The 24,641-nt window shown below is 40.3% G+C and overlaps 1 protein-coding gene across 1 annotated transcript; it reads right to left on the bottom strand.

Moving 5' to 3' along the window:
* Positions 1–5,231: 5,231 nt before the first annotated feature.
* Positions 5,232–24,361, bottom strand: kcnk13b (potassium channel, subfamily K, member 13b). Its single transcript, XM_034228742.1, has 3 exons — positions 23,833–24,361; positions 12,773–13,551; positions 5,232–6,381 (listed from the first exon to the last, which is right to left on the bottom strand). Exons 1-3 carry the CDS (start codon positions 24,155–24,157, stop codon positions 6,226–6,228), a joined length of 1,260 nt encoding a protein of 419 aa, XP_034084633.1. The 5' UTR covers positions 24,158–24,361; the 3' UTR covers positions 5,232–6,225.
* Between the last annotated feature and the right edge of the window lie 280 nt (positions 24,362–24,641).

Below are 24,641 nucleotides of genomic sequence, written 5' to 3'. Positions count from 1 at the left end.
GTCCACTTTTTTAAGCCTTATTTAAAAAAATACTTTAATGGGTTACTTCCTTTAAATTAAAACAAAACGTATTCGGCTGGGATTTTTCAACACAACCTTTGTATTGCACTAAACTGTAATCCTCCCTACTAGTACAAATGTTTAATATGATGATAGCGTACCATTTTGTCTACAACTTAAACTGCTTCTATTGTTGTCTGTTGTATGTACAGACTTCAAAGCTCAACTCATTAAAATAGCACACTTTGTCGGTTGAATTAGTTTGCCTTCACATTTTATTAAACTAAGTTTGATAAAATAATTTGTGGGTTGTTATGGTCAAATCTGACATTATGGCACATTGTAGCTGATGACTAGTGAACCATAATCATGAGTCCATGTGCAAATGCATACTACCAGCTGATTTCCATAGTTTATTGTATGCCACTAAAATAGGCAAAATAATCTACATGGTTTATGCCATAAACACGTAGGTGGAAAAGACATAAACTACAAGGAAGACTTTCATATTGAACTTTATTTACATCCTCAGTACTGCACAAGATCGTGACATGGGTGTTGGACAGTGAAGAGGATGGGAAAGAGCTGCAGAAATAATTGTCTTGATTTTTGTTTTTGTACAAATGAGCCTGTCACTGTGCATATGCTTGGTTTGATTGCCACCATGTGCCACATGGATGTAACCCCCTCAGATTTCAGGGACAATTTAATTGGCTTGCTTGCTTGCTGTTTGCCCTCCCCTGTCACAGTCATGCCGATGATCAATCAATAATTATGCCCACAACATGACAACGCATTCCAGCAATTCCAATTATTCATAGGTAATTAGCTAATTGGGCAAGGTTTTCACTTGTTGCTAGCTAATCCCACTGGTCGGACATGTCTGTGTATGTGCAAAGCCATTACCTGACCCAAATGGTTGCATATATTACACATTATATAATACGTGTAATATATAAACTTGTGTTTTTCCCCAAAAAATGTATCAGTCATAGTAAGGAAAATACACTCACTTTCATTTATTCTCAAATGTCTACACAGTATGGTCACACATGCATCTTCACTTCTGTACACAGAGTTTTCACACCTATTGTGAACATCATCATAAAATACCCACCTTTGAAAGGATTTACCTCTAAACCTTGCATTCCTGAGACAACCTCTGCAGAAGAGCATAATAAAACCACATAACTGTTCCATCAGACTGAGCATCAAATTGTCTCCAATGCAAAGGGTCTGAACGCAGTGTCAGTAATTCTCTGGGAGTTGCCTTAACTCAGACTACAGCTTTGACAAAGAGTCTTTGTATGTCTGCATCTGTCCGAGTCTGGTCTGCACGTCTGTAGCACACACGCACTTGTGCACACATACAGAATAACAGGAACACACAAGCATCTGTTCAAAGCTATAATTATCTGTGTGAGCACCGCTTCTCTGTGATTTTGTGTGTGTGCATCATGCATCTGCGTTGACAATAGCTAAGCAACATCATTGCAGTTTGTGTATCAGAATATTCTTTCCTATCTCCATAGCAAAAAATGGAGGCTGCAAAATTCAGGTTATTTTTGTCAGTGTTCTTACAGTTTATAAGATATTACATTGAAGTGGTTAGGGATTGTAATCAAGCGTTTGCTAACTAAGCTAACATTTGCAAAATAAGTTGCTGTCTCTGGCTTACTTTTCAATGTTTCCAGCATTAAACAACAATTGTTAAAGAAAATATTCTTGTAGAAGACTTGACAAACATGATATTGTGCTTAAAGACTGGGGCTAAAGCTGCATGCATGGCTCGAGTGTACAAACTTCCTCTAAAGAGAAAAGCATATCTTGCAGCATCCAGGAAGAGCTATAAGGTGGAGAATGACCACAGTGGAATTAGTGCTCATTAGCTGTTCTCAAGGGGCAACCTCCTTGTCCAAAGAGTCAAGGCTTACTTCAGTCAAAATAATTCCTAATGGGTTTATGGTCTCGATTGCTAGTTTTGGTGATACCATTTAGAGTTAAAAAGAAAAAAAGAGTAAAAAGGACAAGTGCAGGGTATGCCTTAGGGAGCTTCTGCATGGTGTCCCTAACACTGCGTTGCTACCAAGCTTTTGTTTCAGCGTTCAGTTGTACACTACTTTAGTAATTGGCTTTTCACTTTTTGGGGAAAGTGTATTTTCTGTTAAACATGTATTTTTGCAAGTCAAAAGGAACTGATATCACAGAATTTCACATACACCTTGCTAATCAAACTAGCTTGCTAGAGCTAACGTTAGCTTTTGAAAAATGCTCACAAAAAACAACAATGCTCACAAAAAAACAAGATGCCCCCATTTAAATGACCAAACTCGAGGCTTCTTTTATACAATATAAGGCTTTTTGGCATTGGAGTTGCTCCTCTATTGCATAAGCTAGTTTGGTTATGCTCATGACATTAAGCTTACATTAGAGCAGATGAAAACTTTGTTTAAAAACACCTTCAAGCACCCTTTTTTTTGTGTTTTTTGTTTGGGAAAAGTTACACAAAGACACTATTACTAGACTCAGAAAATAACACTGCTCTAGCAAGTTGAGACATCCAAAGCTTCAAAGGTTAGCTGTGCATATTATAGTACCAATTCCTTATTAAAAAAAACTCCATATGGGGAAATGGTTGTAACAAATATTCACTTACATTGTTTTTCTTTTTTATTATACAAATACATTCTTCAATCTTCACACTGCATATTATTAATGCTGTGTGCCATCTGAATCCGACCTCCTTCTTCTTTCATCATCATCCAAGAAATCTATGCAGACCCCCGTACAAAAATATAGCACATGCTTTCTGTGCAGGTTTGCTTGATTATCAATGTATCAACAAAAACATTGCTGTCTGCTTTTGTTCAGACACTTCTTACACAATTCAGATTCCAAAAGATGTTGACGTCAGATGTGGAGCACAAGTATTCTCAACCTGTAATTTCCTCTCAGATGTATGAAATTGCAGTTAATGATATAGTGTAGCTGATTTCAGGTTTCGGTCCATCAGTGGCATGTTTTGAACAGTCCGTCCATTTTAGTAACTGCATCTGCGGTGAACCTAGACTACAGGAAAAACATAAACCTTACACTGTTGTGCTAAAATGAAAAAGAATAACCCCTGGAGCTACCTTTTTCGACACATTATATTACTGCTAACCTCCTGGGACTGTAAGACAACATCAGAGTGTGAAAATGTCCTTCTATCTGCGTCTGTGCCTGGAGAAAGTGCTGCAAACCAAAAAGTAAACATCAGTCTAACATATTAGGTTTCATCTCAGTCGCAAAACATCACCCATTCAGCTGAAGATAATAGGTCTGTTTATTTTATAATAAGGTTCTCCTGGGATTTTTTCTTCTTCTATTTGTCGTTATAATTAATTTAACCATTGCCAATATGGAGGCTATTGAATGGCATATAAAAAGGCTTTGAAACATTTGTTTGAGTTAACGAGAGTGGCATTGCAATTCTAATTGTAAAATGATGCATTCAGGATCAAAACATCAAATTAGCCGTTAATTCAGCTTTTCCTTTCTACATTTCACCCAGCTTCATGTAATTACTACTGTTAGACACAAAATCAAGCAACACCCATTTTATTAAAGCAATATTTATGTCATTATGGATGTGGGTAGAGCCATAGTGAGTATTGAGTAAGTACGATATGCAGTGTTGGGACTAACGCCAGGGCCGGCCCTCGGCATAGGCAGTATAGGCGAATGCTAAGGGCGCATCAACCCATAGGGGGCGCCGAAAATGTAAAAAAAAAAAAAAGTTAGAATATTTTTTTTTTTTCATAACAACACAATTTCCCGATTTTGGATCAACAAAGTACATCTTATTATCTTATACTAACAGAACTACGCCTATATTGCGTACAGCGCTCATAAACTATGGCACACACCCCCCCCCCCCCCAAAAATCAAGTTGAACTACCCCAGTCCCAGTAAAAACCAGAGGTTTATGTGAAATTGTTCTTTTTTTTAAATAATGGTTTTAGTGTGCAATTATAGGTTTTAATTTTGTATTTGTATTCATTTAAAATAAATCAAACTCCCAAAAAACGTGCACAGCTTCTGTGTGCTTTTATTAACATTGGAATTTACATTGTAAGCGGCCGCGGGGGTGAGAGCTTCAGAGAGCTCTCTCCTGAAAGACTGAGAGGCTCTGATAACCTCAGCTCAGTGAGGTAAAGGCACACCTTTATATGATCATTATAGTTATAAAAAAAATAAGAGAATAGGTGAAAAACAGGTATAAAATACTGACGGTACAAAAAAGTTGTTATTAATAAACAAGAATACAGTTTGAAAGGGGAGTGATTTGTAAAATATCCATAAAGAAAAAGAAAATCTGCTTACAGTTCTGTTTCATATGGGTGTTGAGAGATGTATCCATAGATCTCCTAATGTTGCTCTCAAAGTGCACCAGATTGATGCTTTCAACTTCAATATTAAAAAAAAAAGGCTTCCTGGGGGTGCATGCCCCCGGACCCCCTAGAATCATGTTCAAATGGATAGGAAATGGATAGGAAACTAAATACAGTTGCACACATCTTGTGTCAATATCTTTCTGTTTTGGTGGTCATGCCACAACCGTGCACGCGCAAATCATAGTGAGTGTCTGCATTTTGGGGGGGGGCGCCAACTAAAATCTTGCCTAGGGCGGCAAATTGGTCAGGGCCGGCCCTGACTAACGCGTCACACAGTAACGCGTTTTGTGGTAACTAATAGCGTTACCAGTTACATATTCCCATTAAGTAACGACGTTATAGTTACTGTGATTTAAATGGGTGCGTTACTGTGTTACATTATGTGATCTAACTGAACCGAATCTCCCTGCGGATGTAATTTACAGGCGAATACAGCGATGTCTTCTCACAGTACCATGGAAAAGTGAAAAGTGACCAGAGAGGAGGATGATTGGTTAACGCGGGTAAACATTCAGGGTAAGCCAATCAGAGACAGAGTTGGGCGGGTCCTTGAATTATGGGGAAAATACAAAATACACAGACACACAAACACTTGCTAACACACACACATACACGGCAACGCCCACCACCCCGCACACACACACACACAAACAACACACACACCACAACAACACACACACACACACACAACACACACACACACACACACACACACACACACACACACACCACACACACACACACACACACACACACACACACACACACACACACACACACACACACACACACGCACACACAATGGCAGATGCAAGTATCAGCGAGAGCAGCAGCGCATTTACAACTTGGAGATTACTTATAAGGCTGAAAGCACCTCTTCTTAAGTTTATCCACCATTATTGATTTTGTTTATGCTATATGGCCAGATGTGAGGTAAATTATTTCACTGTTAGTTTGTTTTTGTGAGGCTGAAAATAGTTTGTTTGTCTTCAGTGTCAGTCAGTGTCAGTTACTGCCAAAAGAGTGTAGTTCTTATTTAATTGTTACACTGCCAAAATAGTGTAGTTGTTTTTATTTCATATTGCACTACAAGTGCACTACTTAGAACTTGATTGTTGAGGCTACAATAAAGATGCCTGTCAAAATGTCAAAATATATCTTTTGTGTTTTATTGTTCCACTACATTTCATAATGATAATTGCTACAATGATGGGGTGTTGTCTTTTCTCTTACGGTGCCACAGAACAACACAAACACTTGTATTTTTATTGTAATTATTTTTAAAGTAAAGTAAAGTAACGTGTTACTAGTTACTTTTATAATTGAGTAACTAATAAAGTAAGTTACTTTTTTGCGAGCAGTAACTATAACTATTACTAGTTACTTTTTAAAAGTAACTTGCCCAACACTGACGATATGTAAGGTGAAGAAGCGTGTAGTGCATTAGGATTTTAAGGCTTAGATACAAGTACTCCAGGCAGGCCTCTTTTTATATCACCATGGCAACTGAATTCCTCATGCGGTAACATTGTGGTTCAGAAGACAGACTCCAGCCCCTCTAATTCTCTAATTCATCATTAGTGTAGCCATGTTCTTGACAGGGAAGTTGGCGGAGATGATTGCTGCTGGGAGTCAGCGTGCTGTCAATGGATGAATTAGTCATGTATTCAGTCTTTAAACCACCCAAAGTCTCATTTTCTTTTTTCCAGCAAGGCTTTCCCGAGTGGAAATGTGTCCTTATCGGCTTATCCTTGCAGCCTTTTGTTACCCCTAAAAATAATTGTCTGCCCTATCTGTCCACGCTAGTCTCTGCCAAACGGTTGTTCATGATGCCGAGGGCTCCCACCCCTCCTGAGAATCCGTTCTGACGTGAATTGGAGCTGGACTGGCGCGGGTGCCCAATGGCCATCTCGGAAAGCTGCTTCTGCATAATAGCCAGATTGACCTGCAGGAAGAGAAAGAGATAAAGGAATAAACAGATGAGGATATATTTGCTGTCTGCGTTTGGAAGTGGTAGCTGCAACCTGTGAAGCCTTGCACAATGAGGATAATACAATGTGTTGGCAGCACACACATCTGATTTCACAGGTGTGATATGAGGCTACCAGATGGTGCCTTTCCTCTCCTTTTGTGGTGTCGATTTATGTGAACAAGGACGACAAATACTGAGCAAGTGTTACTGACAGAAAGCAGATCCTTCTTTTTGCTTTATCAGTGTACAAAACAACCTGTAGGGAATAAACATTACTGATGTGTAATATTGTTTTATTAATATTGATTAATATTTAATGGTACTGTATTTTGGATTAATGGGTATTCTTAGCCATGGTAGTTGCATGACTGGATGTTTGTCTTTCATCCAGACAGAAATATTTCAACAGCTCTTGAGATGATTTATCAGGAAATGTGTACAGTACAGAAAGCCCCACGGGAAAAGCCTTCTAACTTTGGTGATCCCCTGAGTCTTGCACTACTCATATTGTAATATCTCCAAAAATATCCAATGGATTGCCATGGAATTTGTTATAGACTTTCATGCTCCCCTCTGGATGTTTTTTATGAACTCTGGTGATCCATATGATGTTTCATCTGGCACCATCATCAGGCAAATCACCAATTGCTCTCAATTTAATGGAAAACTATAATGAAATTCCCATAAACTTCACCTGTACCTTGTGTTCGGAGCTAATAAGCTAAAAAACAAACTGAGATGGTGTACTTGTAGACATTATACGTGGCTAGTACAAGCATGTTGGCCTTGTCATTGGAGCCTTAACCCTAAATGTTTGTAGTCCACAGATTTTAATCATCAATCACCTAAATGTCTTGGGTTTCTGACTGAGTGTAGTCAGTGGCGGTTCTAGAACATTTTACATGGGGGGGCAAAGGGGGGGCAAGAGGTCATGCCAGGGTGGCATAGGAGGGCGGACAGTACGTGGTATTTTATACTGTATAACCTATTTATTGTTAATTCATGCCCTAACACAAGTGTTCTTAATGCACAAGAGAAACAAGGTGTTCAGACAAACAATCGGGTGCCCTTTGAGTCCCCCAAGCTTACCTCAACCATTTTAAATGAAAGGAAACTACAAAATGTATTTTAAAGCAATGTAAAATTAAATATATATTTTGTTTTAAAAAAAATTGGTTGTCTTAGACAGACATATTTGCATGTCCTCACTAAGCATTATTACATATTAATTTAATATTAAACAAATCAAAATGGCCAATTATCCCAACATGTTGCTGCTAATATAATCATATGCTGGTCAACTTTAACTGATAAAAAATCAATTCTGAAAAAATACTTGAATTATCTATGAAATTGCAATATTGTCCCTCAGTTTGTTTCAACCCCGTCACGCCATACCATTTACCCTCCTATTAAAATAATGGATCAGTCCATGTGTGATCTGCATTGAGGGAATTACATCACAAAAGTGTCAGTTTCTTCTCTTACCTATATTTCAGTTTTTGTATTTTCAGATTAAGATTGACAAACTCAACATTTCAATATGTTGTATGAATTAATAATAGTAAATAATTGTTTATTACAAAAATAAACAATAGTTTTGCAAAATATTACAATGTTGTAATGTCCTTGACTTCCATGTTATATCTTAGCTAAACAAGTATCATGCCTACTTTTTGTCAAAAACGTCAACCCTGTTACATTTGTTCAAGTAAATTCCTAGTAATTATTTATATTTTGTGCCTGAGGTGGGAACATGTAAGTAGTCCACTACCAGATGTTATGACCAAACATTTTGGTTTCATTTTTCAAAGATATAAAGACCCAAAAGGCACCCGATTCAGAGAATACTCAGAATTCTGCATACTGTAAGTACTTAATTATAATTAAGTACACAAATGACATCACCCATCTCTTCAGAGAGCTACAGGTGACCTGTGCAGCAACACATTTCAATCAATATTTGTCCATACTAAGAGCTGCTAGATTGTGCTGTTGTAATGGAATATGTAAGGAGAATAAGAACATACCATGTGGTCCAGCTGGAGTTTCATCTGCCTCCTGATCCCTGCCTCTGGCCCTCTTTCTGATACTTCATCTTTATTCCTCACATATATTTCTTCTTCTTCACTAATGTCTTCATCTCCTCCTCTTCCTCCTGCTCTGACCCTCCTGGTCTCTTCATCTCCTCCTCTTCCTCCTGCTCTGAGCCTCCTGGTCTCTTCATCTCTCTTTTCCTTTTCCTCTTTCTGTTCGTCCTGATCACTTCTCATATGTCTTTTTGTTGTTGTTGAATCACTCCTATACTCTGGCCTGCAAGAGTCTACTTGTGAAAAGCACTGGTACAAATGCTTGTATAACTTTGCACGTTAGGGCCATGTAGCCTAGCTAATATGTAGCATATCATAAATATAACATCAGAAAGTATTGATCAAGCGCACACAGGCAGCTGTGTTTGGATCCAGTTTTTACGGTAAAGGATGTATCCTGGTTTCATTGATCTGGCCTCATGGCTGTGATGTGTAGTTTACGTGGATTTAATAGGAGGCTACCGCGTAGTTTAACAAAGTGATCGATCTCCCAGCTAACGCTGTCTGCGTAGTATTTTGTAACGTAACGCCCCAAACAGCGCCCGTCTGTTAAACGCTATCGATTCAAACGGCAGCGTTTTATTAATATTTAGTTTCAAGCTCTCGTCCTTAGTAAAAACAAAACTAGTGGAAATGGAAATGCTCCCAGGGGAAGCTGATCCATAAGTGCTGAGACAGCTCGCTCCCTCTCTGCAGCGGTGTGAGCCGCGGCCTGTGTGAACGCCGCTCCGCAGTTTAATGCAGGGCCGTAGCTGCGTTTTTAACGGGCCTATAATGATATTTAAAATGATTCACTTTTAACTAATGTAATGCTTGTTTTGTTGCTTGAGAAGCTTGTGGAAATAGTGTAGGTTTGTTTTAGTACAGTTTTAGGGAAACAAAAATTAGGGGGGCAGCTGGGGGGGCAAGGCTCGACAGTGGGGGGGAAGCTGCCCCCCCTTGCCCCCCCCGTAGATCCGCCCCTGAGTGTAGTTAATCAAAGTATTCTGTTCTTCTACAAGTTAAACATGTACCAGAAGTGAGGGAAATCAAGGATGTTTTCACATATAGACTCTTTTAAACTAACCATATAGTGGACCAACAGAAAACGGATATGTTTCTTGTGTGAATGTATTTGAAAGAGGTCTCAATTCTCTTTCTGTTTCACTTCAGACCACCTCTCAAGGACGTATGAGTATGGTTAGTTAGTTGCTGAATCACCTTAACCTCTAAACTTATATTGTTATACCTGAAATTATAGCATTTTAATTGGATGAGATTGTCACATAATATGCTGAGGATGACCATGACACGATGACCTCGTCTTCAGTGTCTGGTCAATGACAGACAAAGTCATATTTATAAAAATGACTCAGTGTTTGGAGGTCTATCTCTAAGAATGTTTCCACCTATCCCCCTGCATTGAAACGTTTAAGGCCTTAATAAAGTATAGGTCCATGTTGCCACTAAAGTCTATACACATCTTCAATGTGCAGCTGTCCCTGATTGAACATCTAAAGGCGCGTGTGATACATTATGCAACAGCAGCATTCTGTTTTTCTATGACATGTCTCGTCTACATCGTCTCCACCCCTCCCTTTCCCCTCATTTTCTCTCTTATTCCTCTTTGCACACGTACAATATGTAATCTGCTACTTTTTCCTACTTGAAATGCTATTCCTGTGGCACTCTGATGTTATCAGATAGTTCTGAGGCAGAATCCAGCTTTGAACAACTTGTGCTTTTTATTCAAAATTGGACTGCCACATTGCGTTTGCTTTTGTTGGTATTGACCACATATACTTTTATGTAATGTAAATATATATATTATAATTTTTTTGTCAGTTGCACTTCCATAATCAAATATGTATTTTTTATCCTTGCAGTTGCCCCTGTCGGCCACCGTAATCTCTTCATAGCTCTAATTGGCCACGTGTTAAGCATAATTAAGCCTTGTTAGATCCGTGTTACTGAAGTTTTGATGCCATTTGTAACTTTTTAAATACATATAATGAACTATAGATGGGTAGTCGCAACACTACAACGTGCTAGCATGTATTTTCTAATAACACTTACCAGTCCCCTTGCCTATAAAAATATCTCTGATTTTCCTGTCGTTTCCTTTGTCTTTCTCTTGGAATAAATGAATGTTGTTAATAGTTATTAATAGTCAATGAAGCAGGTAAATCAAAGTGACATCGCTGGAGATTTGGCTAGTTTGCATCAGGATATTCACATCCTTGAAACATCACACCATTTTGTCTTCTAATTATCTCAGCCAGAAACTTCAGGCTCAGTAATCAGAATAATAACCAGGTGTGAACATTCAGATGTTGTACTTCCAGTTGAGAATAACTCTGGAGTGAGTGAGCAACAATTTGATATTCAACAGGACACACTGCTCATTCGTCTTGTCGGAAAAGTAGGGTGGCAGTTATGGAAATGTATGGACAATTGACACCTCTGAGTGTCTCAGAGGGCTCTTGAAAGGGTGATAGCAATGGAGTAGGGAATTGGTATTCAGATACATTTTACACATAATATCCATGTAGCCTAGAAAACAGCAACAAAATCATACTGCTTCTTCCAGGAAGCCAAACTATGACTTGCACTACACTACCTTTTTAAGTAAACTTTAGTTTAAATACTTGTAATCTAGTTATAACAGATGATTTAATATTGGTGTGTTTAAAGGGAAACATCACTATGAGGCTGGGTAATATACAAACTTAACACAAGAAGTAAGGCAATTTGTGTTTGGTAGATGATTTCTATGTTGTAACAATACTTTTGGCAATACATCTTGTACCATTGGAAAGCCTGTTTTCCAGATTTGTGAGGAACAAGCATTTGTTGGATGAGCAGCAGAGCTGAGTATGTGGGATGCGCCCATGAAAAATGTGACAAATCTCCTCTGCCAATGCCAAACAGCAGCCACTCTCCGGTCTCGTACGGCTGCCAGGAGCCTGCCATGACTGCCCTACACCGTCAGGCCCACTTAAACAGGAACCTCAACATGTGGAGGAACATTATGCTCAGCGATGAGTCCAGATTCTGCCTACGGCACATGGATCGTAGGGTCACATTGTGGAGAAGACGCAGAGAATGCTTTGCTGATTGCTGCAACGATAGAGTAGGAGTGGAGAGGATGGGATGACCTGCAGTCCTGACCTCAACCCCATTGAACCCCATTTTGGGTCAGCTTGGCCCTGTTGTCCGCTCCAGAGTGACCAACAAAACCACGCCGGCTGACCTGGGACAAATGCTGGTTGAAGAATGGGAGGCCATCCCACAGCAGAGTGTGAGCAGGCTGGTGACAGCATGAGGAGGAGAGGCTGTTGTGGCTGTGTTTGGTTCTTCCACACGCTACTGAGGCTGCTTGTTAAATGAATCAATTGTTAATAAATCAATTGTTGCCAATATGTCTTTATTCATCAGACTTCAATCATCCAATCCACCATACAACACAAAACTAGAGTCAGCAGCAACAAAATATGTTAGAGGAGATTTGTCACATTTATGTGGGGTATCACATTTTTCATGGGCGCACCCGACATACTCAGCTCTGCTGCTCATCCCACAAATGCTTGTTCCTCATAAATGTGGTACCACTGGAAAGGTAAGAAAACAGGATATAACGGTATAAGATTTATTGCCAAAAAGCATTGTTTCAACTTGGAAATCATCAACCCAACACAAATTGCCTTACTTCTTGTGTTAGGTTTATATATATAAAATGGATATCATGATAGACTAGATATCGTCCTACATTTTGGATATCGTAATATCGCAAATGTTTCTTCTTTCAAAGGCAGTAAAGTGCTGTAATTTTATGAACATGCATTTGAACCCTCTTAGCTATTATATCCAAATTCCAGATGTTTACTTTTTCAAAAACTGCATCACATTGTGTTTATATCGCCAAATATCGGAGTAATTGATCAGAAATATCGGGATATTAGATTTTCTTCATATATCCCTTCTGTTATATGATAGGTTGCTTTTATGTTGGAGTTTCTTCATTGCCAATTATGCAGAAAATCTGCAGTAGAGCAGAGCAAAGTGCAATACAGGTTATGAGGAGCAAGATGACAGAGCAGGGTGAATGAGGAGTTAATGACTAAAGTAAGCATGACTACAGGGAACCAACAAGATTGAATGAATATCTGTTTTACAAATCTTGTGAGCAGTTTAAATTAAATTACTCTGGGAGATAACTGAATATGTTGAGCGTCATAACACGTAATGACATTAGATAGATGAAATGACTGTCAGTAACACCGTGAAGCTCTCACCTTGTTGGCTGCAAGAAAGTCCCTCATGGAGATCATCTCCCCAGACATCCTGCGCCCGTTGTCGGTCTCACTTTCGTTGAGGGCATCCGTCTCGATGGAGGGGTCTCTGCGGGCGCGCAGGTGGCCCGGTGCCACCACGTTCCGTCGGGGGTGCCGGTGTGGGTGGTGACCCCTCCTGGGGAAACAGCAGCGGCAGGGTGCGTCCAGCCTCCTCAGGAGCCAGTTCAGGACCTGCTTGATGACGATGGAGATGACGTTGAAGAGGGAGTAGATGCAGCAGACGCCGGTCAGGATGAAGAAGAAGTTGCCCAACCTATACGCGACTGTGGCGTGGCCCTCGTACACCGCCCGCTGGCTGCTCACCATGTCTCCAAAACCAATTGTGCTAAAGGCCACAAAGCAGAAGTAGAGCGAGTCCAGGTAGTCCCAACCCTCGGCTGCAGAGTACATGAGCGAGGCAGAGCAGGACACCACAATGGCCGCCATGCCTAGAATGAACATGACGCAGTAAACCGAAGGCTTCCAGCCAGCCAGATCCTCTCCTCTTTCTCCTCCATTTCCACCAGCTCTGTTTCCCTCAGACACTCGCTGGCCATTTGATGCAAGCGCAGCTTTTTTATGCCGATGTTCGTGACAGGACTTGAGGACCACGGCGATGACTGTGATGACACGCTCCAGAAAGAGGTTGAAGAAGAGGATGGTGGCAGCGCAGCCGAGCAGGCCGTAGAACATCAAGAAGACTTTTCCTCCAATGGTGGCAGGAGTGGTCATACCGAACCCTTGGAAACACACAATATATGCAATAAGGAAATATATACATAATAGGACTGCAAGCTCACGTTCAGAGAGTAGCTAAACTCCTTGACTTTTGCAGATGCAGGTGGCTCTGAATAAAAAGGAGAGAATAAACGCTTCACAAAGCACAAAAGAAGCATTATTATCACTGGAAAACTATCACACACACTGTTGTAAATGAATGGATCCTTTGTAGAGAAGACGTTTGTGTCCATTGCCTCCAGCTAATTGTATTTACCTTTTTAATCAAACTCATATCCTTTATGCCATTAACAAAGAAGGCTAATTACTGATATTTTCTTCTCAGAGAGGGAAATCATTCTCACAAAACTGGCTGAACCCCTTAGTTGCCATTGGTGACGTGCTCTCCTTCTCGCTCTGTCTCTTTGTCACTCACTTAATCAAAGCGCAAATGTGTTTTCAATCCAAGCACATCTTGACAATCAGAGCAAAGGTGTCTGTTTCTTTAACATTTCACCGTATTCCCTACGGTTACTTAGCAAGTGAAAGTCCCACTGGGGCCACTTCACTTGTCAATTGTATCATGTTCTATCATTTTTAAAAGGTAAGAACCCATTAAACTGTTTTCTATTTATAAGGGCAACAGACACACTGTTGGTGTGTGACCTCTCTTTGTCTCTTTTGAACTGACAGAGAAACAAAATAGGACTCAAGCCGAGAGCTGCATCCATCGATCGCACAGATCTCAGCGATGTCTCATCCCTCATTTAGCACTTAAGGCGAGACACGGCAGGCAAAAACATCGTTTTTCAAGTACTGGTCCATTTTGAGATTTTGTGCTATTTTGATTCCATAACATGTTTTCTTTCAGGCTTTTGGAAGGAAAACGTACAAAATACACATTTAAGTGTTTATTTTACTATAGTTTGTCTATTTGCGTCTGTAGGTTTCTCCTAAATTCACCAAAAGTTAGCATTCTAACGTAACATAAAGTACCGCGACCGCTGTTTGCACCATGTCAACAGAGGTATCGCTGGAAAGCTGTGTCTCTCCTGCACAATCTCATCGGATCCAAATATGGTCATTTCCTTTGTATCAGCAACCAATCGTGAAAGCACAAAGGGGTCTTAAACCAAGAAACGAAATCTCATTGGCTGGTGTCAATTTCTGACAATGTGATTCGTTCAGATGCGTCACGTGGTGTGCTAAAACACTTCCTGGTTAGCTTTCAGCTAGAAATTGAAATCTCAAAATGCCAAAAGAACGGCGAAAAAAACGTTCACAGAGAAGACGACAACAATTGTCACTTGCACGAAGCAAGGTTATAAAAAAAAAAAATGACCCTGAACATGAAATACCTTCACGGAGTGTGTCGATGCGCAAGCTGTCATCCAAAGAACAGGAGGGTTTAGCTAGCGCCTCACTGCAATCTTTAAAGGTCGTTTTCTCAAAATGAGTTTTTTCTCCTACTCTGAGTTCGACATTTCAACTTCAGTAGCACGTACATACACCAAACCTTCCAGTTATATTCCCATCAATATTATGAAGGCTTTTACAGAAGGGTTTGTTCATATATAATTCATAGCCTGAATTATACAACATTGTATACCTAAAAACATGGCGAAAATTGATATTTTAGGGCTGTTGACAGTATTTTCTGATTTATGGAGTGATAAAAAGAGATATCCAATATCCCTTCTGTAAAAGCCTTAGATACTAATATGACTACAAAATGAAACAAGAATTTTGAATCTGGCTATATCCAAAGTTCAGATTTCGATTCCTGAAATGTGTTAAAATATGTGCATATTTAATGAGATAATGGATAATTTGCATATTTAAACATGCTATTTCAGAAAACTTGTAATACAAAAGACAATTGCCTTATTGTAAGTAATTAACTGGAGACATTTCTAGCTGATACCTTTAAGTTAAAAAAATTACCCTATTCACCTGGGGTGTCTCGCTCAATGAAGCACTGTCTGTCTCTGTTCACCTGTTTGAGTTTGATATATTAATAACAACGTTATTGTCTGCAGATTCAGTTACATGCACGCTGTTTTGTTGTGCAGCTTGGAATTCTGACAAGAGCCTTTTCACTCGAAAAGCAAAGATACATTTGACTGAATCTCCTTTCATGAAATAACACTCTGAGCAAGGCCAGCCCTAGGATTGTGGTGGGCCTAAACTAATTCTGCAGATAGGGCTCCATGCAGGAATAAAGCCAACATGTATAATAAGCAGTGGCGACTGGTCATTAGGGGCAGGTGGGGCACAGCCCGACCTAGTGTCAGCAGAAAGTATTAAAATAATGATTACAACAAAATGCAAAAAATAAATTAAAAAATATATTTTAAGATCATGTTTAATCATCTGATTCGTCTGTACATTGCTGTTTTAGTATGTGTTCTTCTAATTAGTGTCTACAGTGTGTGCCTATTGAGCTGTTTAGAGCCATGTGGGACAAAACCCGATCCTGCCCCTCCCTCTCACTGTCTAAGTGAACGGTGACTGTAAAAACTACACTGCGCATGCTCAGAGTATTTTCCTATTTAATGTGTGTGGCAACAAATAATGACCATAGGGGCATAGTGCTGCCATCCCCACCATACGTCATCTCACATAATTCAGAGCTGATTGGCTGTAAGTACGTGTGCCGCGAAAAGTGTGTTGTGTGAAGAGGAGGAGAGAGACGCGTCCTAAAACCAGGAAGTAAGCTGCGCATGGCTTCCCTCCACAAAAAAGCAATGAGATTTCTCCATAGGATTTTAGAAAATAGCTCAAAATAAGATCTGTGGGAAACATAGATAAATGTACGTTTTGTTCAGCCGGATAATATCCACATCCACTACTTTTATCATTTTCGAATCATAAATCCATCATTTAGATTTATGATAGACTTTTGAAACTACAAGAAGATAAGGAGGACTTTTACAAAAAAGTAATAGAGATTTTTGTCCAGAAGGATAGGCAAATGGACTTCATCTTCAAGTCAAGGTAAGACCACAATTTCATTGAAAATGGGATCTTACTAAGAGAGAACAATTCAATATTTAAATGATAAAATTAGATTTTTTGGGTATCTTTTGTTGAACTGTCTGTTTAAAATTAATCGAAGCATCAGACAAAAAAAGCTTTTGGAAATAATATTATATTTTGATTTAGGTCAAAATATAATATTTGTAAACCTGAAGAATCAGTGCCAGTGCCTCACCAGCCATGAACCTCACTGCAGAAGCTTATATATAGACAGGGGTGCACATAACTTGTTTGCCCTGGTTCTCAAAGGAGCACCTGGAGATGTTGCTTGGTGCTCATCCTTAAAATGAAATAAACCGTAACTTTTGAGGGGGTCTTGACTTTATTTGCCAGACACACGGCACTGAACACACAGAGGTGCACACAGAACACAGATGCAGAGGTGAACACAAGACAACATTAGCACGAGCAGTAATCCTACAAGCTGTCATCACTACCCTCCTGACTGTTCTCCTCACTGTCTTCCTCTCTGTCAGACATGGTAGCTGATGATATAGGCCTAGATACTTCCTCTCTGGTTGAGTCTGTGATTAGCTGCTTGCATCCACAAGTCAACAGCTGGTTTTGGATCGAAAGTCTCTGTTGTCATCTTAGACAAGTGGATGTAATCAAATAAGTATGTGAACATAACCAATAACCTACCATAGCCAATAACAAATTAATGTAACTTATTTTATTTTTGTTGTTCATATCTTATTTTACCTTAACATTTATTTATTTATGCATTTTTTTTTATCTTTCCAGTTTTAAAGGATATTTTTGGTTTACTGTCCTATAGTCAGGGCTGCACATAACTGGTGCGCAGGTGCGCATGCGCACCTCCGCCAAAAAAAGAGCACTGGGTCATTTGAAAAAAGGCGCATTTGCGTACCAACATTGAGAGAGAGAGAGAGAGAGAGGAGAGAGGGAGAGAGAGAAGAGGAGGGGGAGGGGCTGCGCTGGCAGCTCTGGGAGGGAAAAAACATTTGTGACTGTTGGGGCTCATCCTAATTTTCGGCCTTGATGTAACAATATTCATAATTAAGTAAATGTAACACCCTTTTCACCCCGGTTACACGTTTCATTTGCCCTGTACGATGTAGGAAAATGGGAGATGTTGGCTTATCTGGCACCCGCAGCTCACAGCCAAAGTGCGAGGGAGCGAGGGAGTGAGGGAGGGTGCACCGGTACCGGCGCTGTTGTTATTAGAATCTGGTGCTAGCTGCTCGAACGGATATAAGAAGAAGATGTTTCTACAATGATGTGGAGGGAGAGTCCTCTCCAGTCAGACTGAGAGGCTGATACTACAGCTCAGTGAGGTAAAGGACTCTGAGTGTTTAGATAGTTCACTTTAGTCTAAGTTATCTCAGTGGGTCTCAAACGTTTTGATCACAATTTATGTAAACACATTTACAAGGCACTCCTTTATAATTATTGGGATAAACAGGTTTGAAATCATTCCAATGTATACTATACGACAGTAAACCAAAAATATCCTTTAAAACTGGAAAGATAAAAAAAAATGCATAAATAAATAAATAAATGTTAAGGTAAAATAAGATATGAACAACAAAAATAAAAGAAGTTACATTAATTTGTTATTGGCTATGGTAGGTTATTGGTTATGTTCACATACTTATTTGATTACATCCACTTGTCTAAGATGACAACAGAGACTTTCGATCCAAAACCAGCAGCTAATCACAGACTCAACCAGAGAGGAAGTAGTAGGCCTATATCATCAGCTACCATGTCTGACAGAGAGGAAGACAGTGAGGAGAACAGTGAGGAGGGTAGTGATGACAGCTTGTAGGATTACTGGTCGTGCTAATGTTGTCTTGTTTTCACCTCTGCATGTGTGTTCTGTGTGCACCTCTGTGTGTCCAGTGCCGTGTGTCTGGCAAATAAAGTCAAGACCCCCTCAAAAGTTACGGTTTATTTTATTTTAAGGATGAGCACCAAGCAACATCTCCAGGTGCTCCTTTGAGAACCAGGGCAAAAAAGTTATGTGCACCCCTGCCTATAGTATACATTGGAATGATTTCAAACCTGTTTATCCCAATAATTATAAAGGAGTGCCTTGTAAATGTGTTTACATAAATTGTGATCAAAACGTTTGAGACCCACTGAGATAACTTAGACTAAAGTGAACTATCTAAACACTCAGAGTCCTTTACCTCACTGAGCTGTAGTATCAGCCTCTCAGTCTGACTGGAGAGGACTCTCCCTCCACATCATTGTAGAAACATCTTCTTCTTATATCCGTTCGAGCAGCTAGCACCAGATTCTAATAACAACAGCGCCGGTACCGGTGCACCCTCCCTCTCTCCCTCGCTCCCTCGCACTTTGGCTGTGAGCTGCGGGTGCCAGATAAGCCAACATCCCCCATTTTCATACATTGTACAGGGCAAATGAAACGTGTAACCGGGGTGTAAAGGGTGTTACATTTACTTAATTATGAATATTGTTACATCAAGGCCGAAAATTAGGATGAGCCCCAACAGTCAAAAATGTTTTTTCCCTCCCAGATCTGGCGCCCTAGGCAAACATCTATAACGCCAGTGCTACGGGCCGGCCCTCAGTTAATATGCAACTCGCAAATATCTTTCTCTCTCTCCTCTCTCCTCTCTTCTCTCTTCTCTCTTTTCTCTCCTCTTCTCTCTTTTCTCTTCTCCCTTCTCTCTCTTCTCTCTCTCCCTCTCTCCTCTCTCTCTCTCTCTCTCTCTCTCTCTCTCTCAATGTTGGTACGCAAATGCTCCTTTTTCAAATGACCCGGTGCTCTTTTTTTGGCGGCGGTGCGCATGCGCACCTGCGCACCAGTTATGTGCAGCCCTGTATATAGACATCTAAGTTTTTTGTGCCCCATCACTTTTGTACATATAGAAACGCCACTGATAATAAGGAAAAAGCTATATGCTTGATCAAATTACTGCAGGGAGTTCCAGGGCATCACATTTTAAAGCATGTCTCAGGGGAAAGTTTAGAGTGTTAAAAGACAAAATGAAAATGTATAAGGCTGAGGCAGTCTAATTTTCCGTACATGTCATGACATTGTCCTGCTACTTAGAAATGCAGCGTTCTTTAATGCTCACCACAATTCTTAATGAATGTTGGCATCAATTTTGGTAATATTTTTTAATACTGAAGACGACACTCTGCTATCTCTGCGTGATACAGCCTCTCAGCTGGGCATCTCTTACACTCACATGAAATGCATTCAGAGCATGTGGGGCGGAACTGACACACGATTTTTCTATCATGCACCAATGTTTTGAAGTGATGGTTTGTAATAGTAACATGTATGACTGGCCTCAAATGAGTATAACTGCTGCCACATATAGAAAGCTAGACTCTCATTAACACTAACGCAGTGGCCCCCTAAATAACTGCTTATTGTGGTTATGCTAGTGGCCGGTCCTGACTAAGGATTTGATGGCCTCCACATTCAGATTTCCTTTAACCATGACGATAATACCAAATGGCATGGATTTAATGATTTTCTTCCTCATTGTTTCGTGAACTCAGTTGAATGTAGTGTGGATGAGTCATTTGACCTATTCAATGAAATACAGTGGCCTACATGAAAGAAATAGAAGATACTGTGCTTCTCTGTCAGTTTGACACCAGCATCAGGAATAAAAAGTCTATTCCTGATAAGCGTTAATGGGCTGCTGGAGATGGGCTACAAAGTGCTGACTTATTTTACTCTCAAATGAAACATTAGTCACTCAAAGAAAAATAATTTGTTTGTGTTTGTGGGAAGTATGGCTGATGCTTTTTTTTTCGGGAGAGTTAGATGAGAAGTTTGATTTCCTGCCAGTAAATATGAAGCTACATTCAAGAGCTTGTTAGCTTAGCGTAATACAAGCTTTATTTGTTTGTCCAAATGTAAGCTTACCAAATTTCACATAAGCACCTTAAAAAAAACAAATTGTTGTTATCCGTAACATACTATTAAGTGTTTGGGTTAGGTTGAGCTTTAGACATATATTGTTATTTTTGGACCTTGAGCCATGCTGTTTCTGTTTCCAGACTGTGTGCTAAGATAAGCTAAGCTAGGCCAACAGGTTGCTAGCTGTAGTATTCAAAGTTGTGAAGTGGTAGTGGGAAGAGCTGCTTGTTCCAGTTTTTCCCGGTTTTGTTATTCCATTTTTTTTTTTTTAAAGATATCCTCAGTTTGACATTTACAGTATGTAGTAAATTCAAGGGACATGGTCCTTGTTGTAATATCAACCCACGATCCAAAAGTCAAGCTATTGCTTCCACATTTGTTATGTTATATATAGCAAAACCTTAAAAAACATATACTAAGCCATTCACTGAAGACTCCACGTCAGTGAAAGTCTGCACGAGAACATGATGTGCATATGTTATGCATAAACATGAAAGGCTGCAATGCTCTCTTGAAGGCTTCTCTTCCATGTATCTATTAAATCTCTGAAGCCATTTCGTGTTATAGTCACAAAATGTAATCTATTGATTTGTGTACACCAACACTATTTTTGTCACATAGAATGATTTTAAAAACAATGTATTTACACTGAACAAAAATATAAATGCAACACCTTTGTTTTTGCTCCCATTTTTCATGAGATGAACTCAAAGAACTAAAACATTTTCTATATACACAAAATAACTATTTCTCTCAAATATTGTTCACAAATCTGAAAAAATCTGTGATAGTGAGCACTTCTCCTTTGCCGAGATAATCCATCCCACCTCACAGGTGTGGCATATCAAGATGCTGATTAGACAGCATGATTATTGCACAGGTGTGCCTTAGGCTGGCCACAATAAAGGCCACTCTAAAATGTTCAGTTTTATCACACAGCACAATGCCACAGATGTCGCAAGTTTTGAGGGAGCGTGCAATTGGCATGCTGACAGCAGGAATGTCCACCAGAGCTGTTGCCCGTGAATTGAATGTTAATTTCTCTACCATAAGCCGTCTCCAAAGGCGTTTCAGAGAATTTGGCAGTACATCCAACCGGCCTCACAACCGCAGACCACGTGTAACCACACCAGCCCAGGACCTCCACATCCAGCATGTTCACCTCCAAGATCTTCTGAGACCAGCCACTCGGACAGCTGCTGCAACAATCGGTTTGCATAACCAAAGAATTTCTGCACAAACTGTCAGAAACCGTCTCAGGGAAGCTCATCTGCATGCTCGTCGTCCTCATCGGGGTCTCGACCTGACTCCGGTTCGTCGTCGTAACCGACTTGAGTGGGCAAATGCTCACATTCGATGGCGTCTGGCACGTTGGAGAGGTGTTCTCTTCACGGATGAATCCCGGTTTTCACTGTTCAGGGCAGATGGCAGACAGCGTGTGTGGCGTCGTGTGGGTGAGCGGTTTTCTGATGTCAATCTTGTGAATCGAGTGGCCCATGGTGGTGGAGGGGTTATGGTATGGGCAGGCGTATGTTATGGACGACGAACACAGGTGCATTTTATTGATGGCATTGAGAATGCACAGAGATACCGTGACGAGATCCTGAAGCCCATTGTTGTGCCATTCATCCACGACCATCACCTCATGTTGCAGCATGATAATGCACGGCCCCATGTTGCAAGGATCTGTACACAATTCCTGGAGGCTGAAAACATCCCAGTTCTTGCATGGCCAGCATACTCACCAGACATGTCACCTATTGAGCATGTTTGGGATGCTCTGGATCGGCGTATACGACAGCGTGTTCCAGTTCCTGCCAATATCCAGCAACTTCGCACAGCCATTGAAGAGGAGTGGACCAACATTCCACAGGCCACAATCAACAACCTGATCAACTCTATGCGAAGGAGATGTGTTGCACTGCGTGAGGCAAATGGTGGTCACACCAGATACTGACTGGTTTTCGGACCCCCCCAGACCCCCCCAATAAAGCCAAACTGCACGTTTCAGAGTGGCCTTTTATTGTGGCCAGCCTAAGGCACACCTGTGCAATAATCATGCTGTCTAATCAGCATCTTGATATGCCACACCTGTGAGGTGGGATGGATTATCTCGGCAAAGGAGAAGTGCTCACTATCACAGATTTTTTCAGATTTGTGAACAATATTTGAGAGAAATGGTTATTTTGTGTATATAGAAAATGTTTTAGATCTTTGAGTTCATCTCATGAAAAATGGGAGCAAAAACAAAAGTGTTGCATTTATATTTTTGTTCAGTGTATATTGGAAGTAGCTTTGGTGCCTATCACCTCTTTTTGTCAGGGCGCGAGTCAGGTTTGGGTTGTTGATGCAAAAAGTGCTCTCGATGAGGGGCTGTATACATCCTCCAAAAGCTGATAATGAGGTTACAAACAATCATTGTCTTCCTTTTTTCCCTGGTATTTTAGTAATCACAGGTGAATCATCAGATCAATATGGAGATCACTTTTTTTAGACCAACATTAATCACAATGTGTTCAGTTAAGAACAGTCTGGACCATTATTAACATAACTAATGCCAATAATCAATCTGTCAAACTGTCAATAATCATGAAACAACTCACTCCAATTACAGGTGAAGATGACTACTGATTAGCTAATGAGGGAAAAAAACATTGAGAGTGTAGGGTAGGATCAAATCCATGATATCGACAACAGAATATCAACAGGGCTATCGTTTAACAGTGCTATTGGTTAGGGGAATATGGCTTTACTGTTTATGAAATACTGACTCTCAGAAGCAGTCTGAAATGGAAAAAACAGTTGTCAAGGACAAATCTTGCTCTAAATTGCCTTTTTCCTAGCCTTGTTCAGTTGAACCTATACTGGATCAAATCACACGTCATGGCCAATAAATATTACACAGCGATGTTACTATAAAGAATAACTTGAAGTATATCTCTTAGGACTAAATAAACCTACACAAACAGATAAGAGAAAAGTGGAGGTCCTAATTGAATGCAAATCAGGATTTCGACTTGTCACAGGTGCAACTCATGTCTCTAATTACGGCTTAATTATAATCAGGTGTGCTTGTTCCAGAAATAGTGTGTATGCTGGCTCTTTGTTGGGCCAGTATTTATGCTTCTATAACAATTAAAACATCAGATAACTGGGCTTTGAACATCCTGAAATACATTAAGGGGGTACATTTCTATTTACATTCATTTTTATTTTGGCTCGTGGAGAGCGAGTAGCTGTGATATTTAAGATAGTTTCTTGCAAACAAGGACTTTATGAAGATTATGGAGATACTAAATAGTGGATTTTAAAATAATTTCAATAAAAAGATGATAGAGCTGACAGAGAAAATCGCAAAATCACTGTTTTAAAACGCGACTTTTCTCCATCTCACCAATTGTTGACACCACCGTCCCCACGAAATAAAACGCGCCGGTGAAGTCCCATCGAGGTCGGATTGTGTCCACGCGGATCCCCGCCACGTTCGCCTCCTCGTAGTTCCTCAGGAAGTTGTTTAGGTCTTTCTTACTCAGGTTGTACTTCTGGCTGAAATGCTCGAACCTCTGCTCCCAGCGCTCGTTCGCCTCTCGCTCTTTTGGCTGCTCCAGCGCGGAGAAGACTGCGGCCCCACAGAGGAGATAGATGATGATGAACAATGCCAGCAGCAGGAACCTTGCGTTATCCTCGTTTATTGGACCGGAGCCGCTCCTACATGCCATTATGTAGCTGTTGTCAGCGTGGTGCAGCTCATGTGAGGTGGCATGGTGTTCAGGAATAAAAACGCACCGTCCTCGGAATAAACAGGTGTTTTTTTTTTACGACAGAAAAGTACAGCGCAATAAGATTACATTCTTATATATGGAGTTGTCCCGAGGCGGTTGATGTGGCATTTTGCTAATGAGATTATATGCAGCCCAAGTCCAAAACGGTTCTCCTCCACTGTCAGCAATCTAAAGATTCACTGAGAGGAGGAGAGAGGCGCGCGGCAACCTGTGGATGCAGACTCGTCCTGTTTTACTCTCTGGTCCTGCCTCTCCAAAGGAGTCCCCACCCCTGAGCGCGCGTTTTACGCACCGCTGATTGACCACCAACATACAGAAGCATTTACAGCCTCTGTACATTTATCACTAAATATACTTCTATTTTGCTAGAGCTACTACTATCCAGACTATTATCTCATTTCAGCCTGCATAATACAAGTCG

Source organism: Gymnodraco acuticeps, unplaced genomic scaffold (genome assembly GCF_902827175.1).
Source record: "Gymnodraco acuticeps unplaced genomic scaffold, fGymAcu1.1, whole genome shotgun sequence".
NCBI lineage: Eukaryota > Metazoa > Chordata > Actinopteri > Perciformes > Bathydraconidae > Gymnodraco > Gymnodraco acuticeps.
Note: the sequence above shows the minus strand (reverse complement) of the source record. Positions and strands in the feature narration are given on the sequence as shown.

Coding starts and splice junctions, on each gene's coding strand:
- kcnk13b (XM_034228742.1), bottom strand. CDS start 24,157: ATGGCATGTAGGAGCGGCTCCGGTCCAATAAACGAGGATAACGCAAGG. Junction 13,552..23,832: donor GACGGTGGTGTCAACAATTG/GTGAGATGGAGA, acceptor TGTGTTTCCAAG/GGTTCGGTATGACCACTCCT. Junction 6,382..12,772: donor ACTTTCTTGCAGCCAACAAG/GTGAGAGCTTCA, acceptor CTCTTCCTGCAG/GTCAATCTGGCTATTATGCA.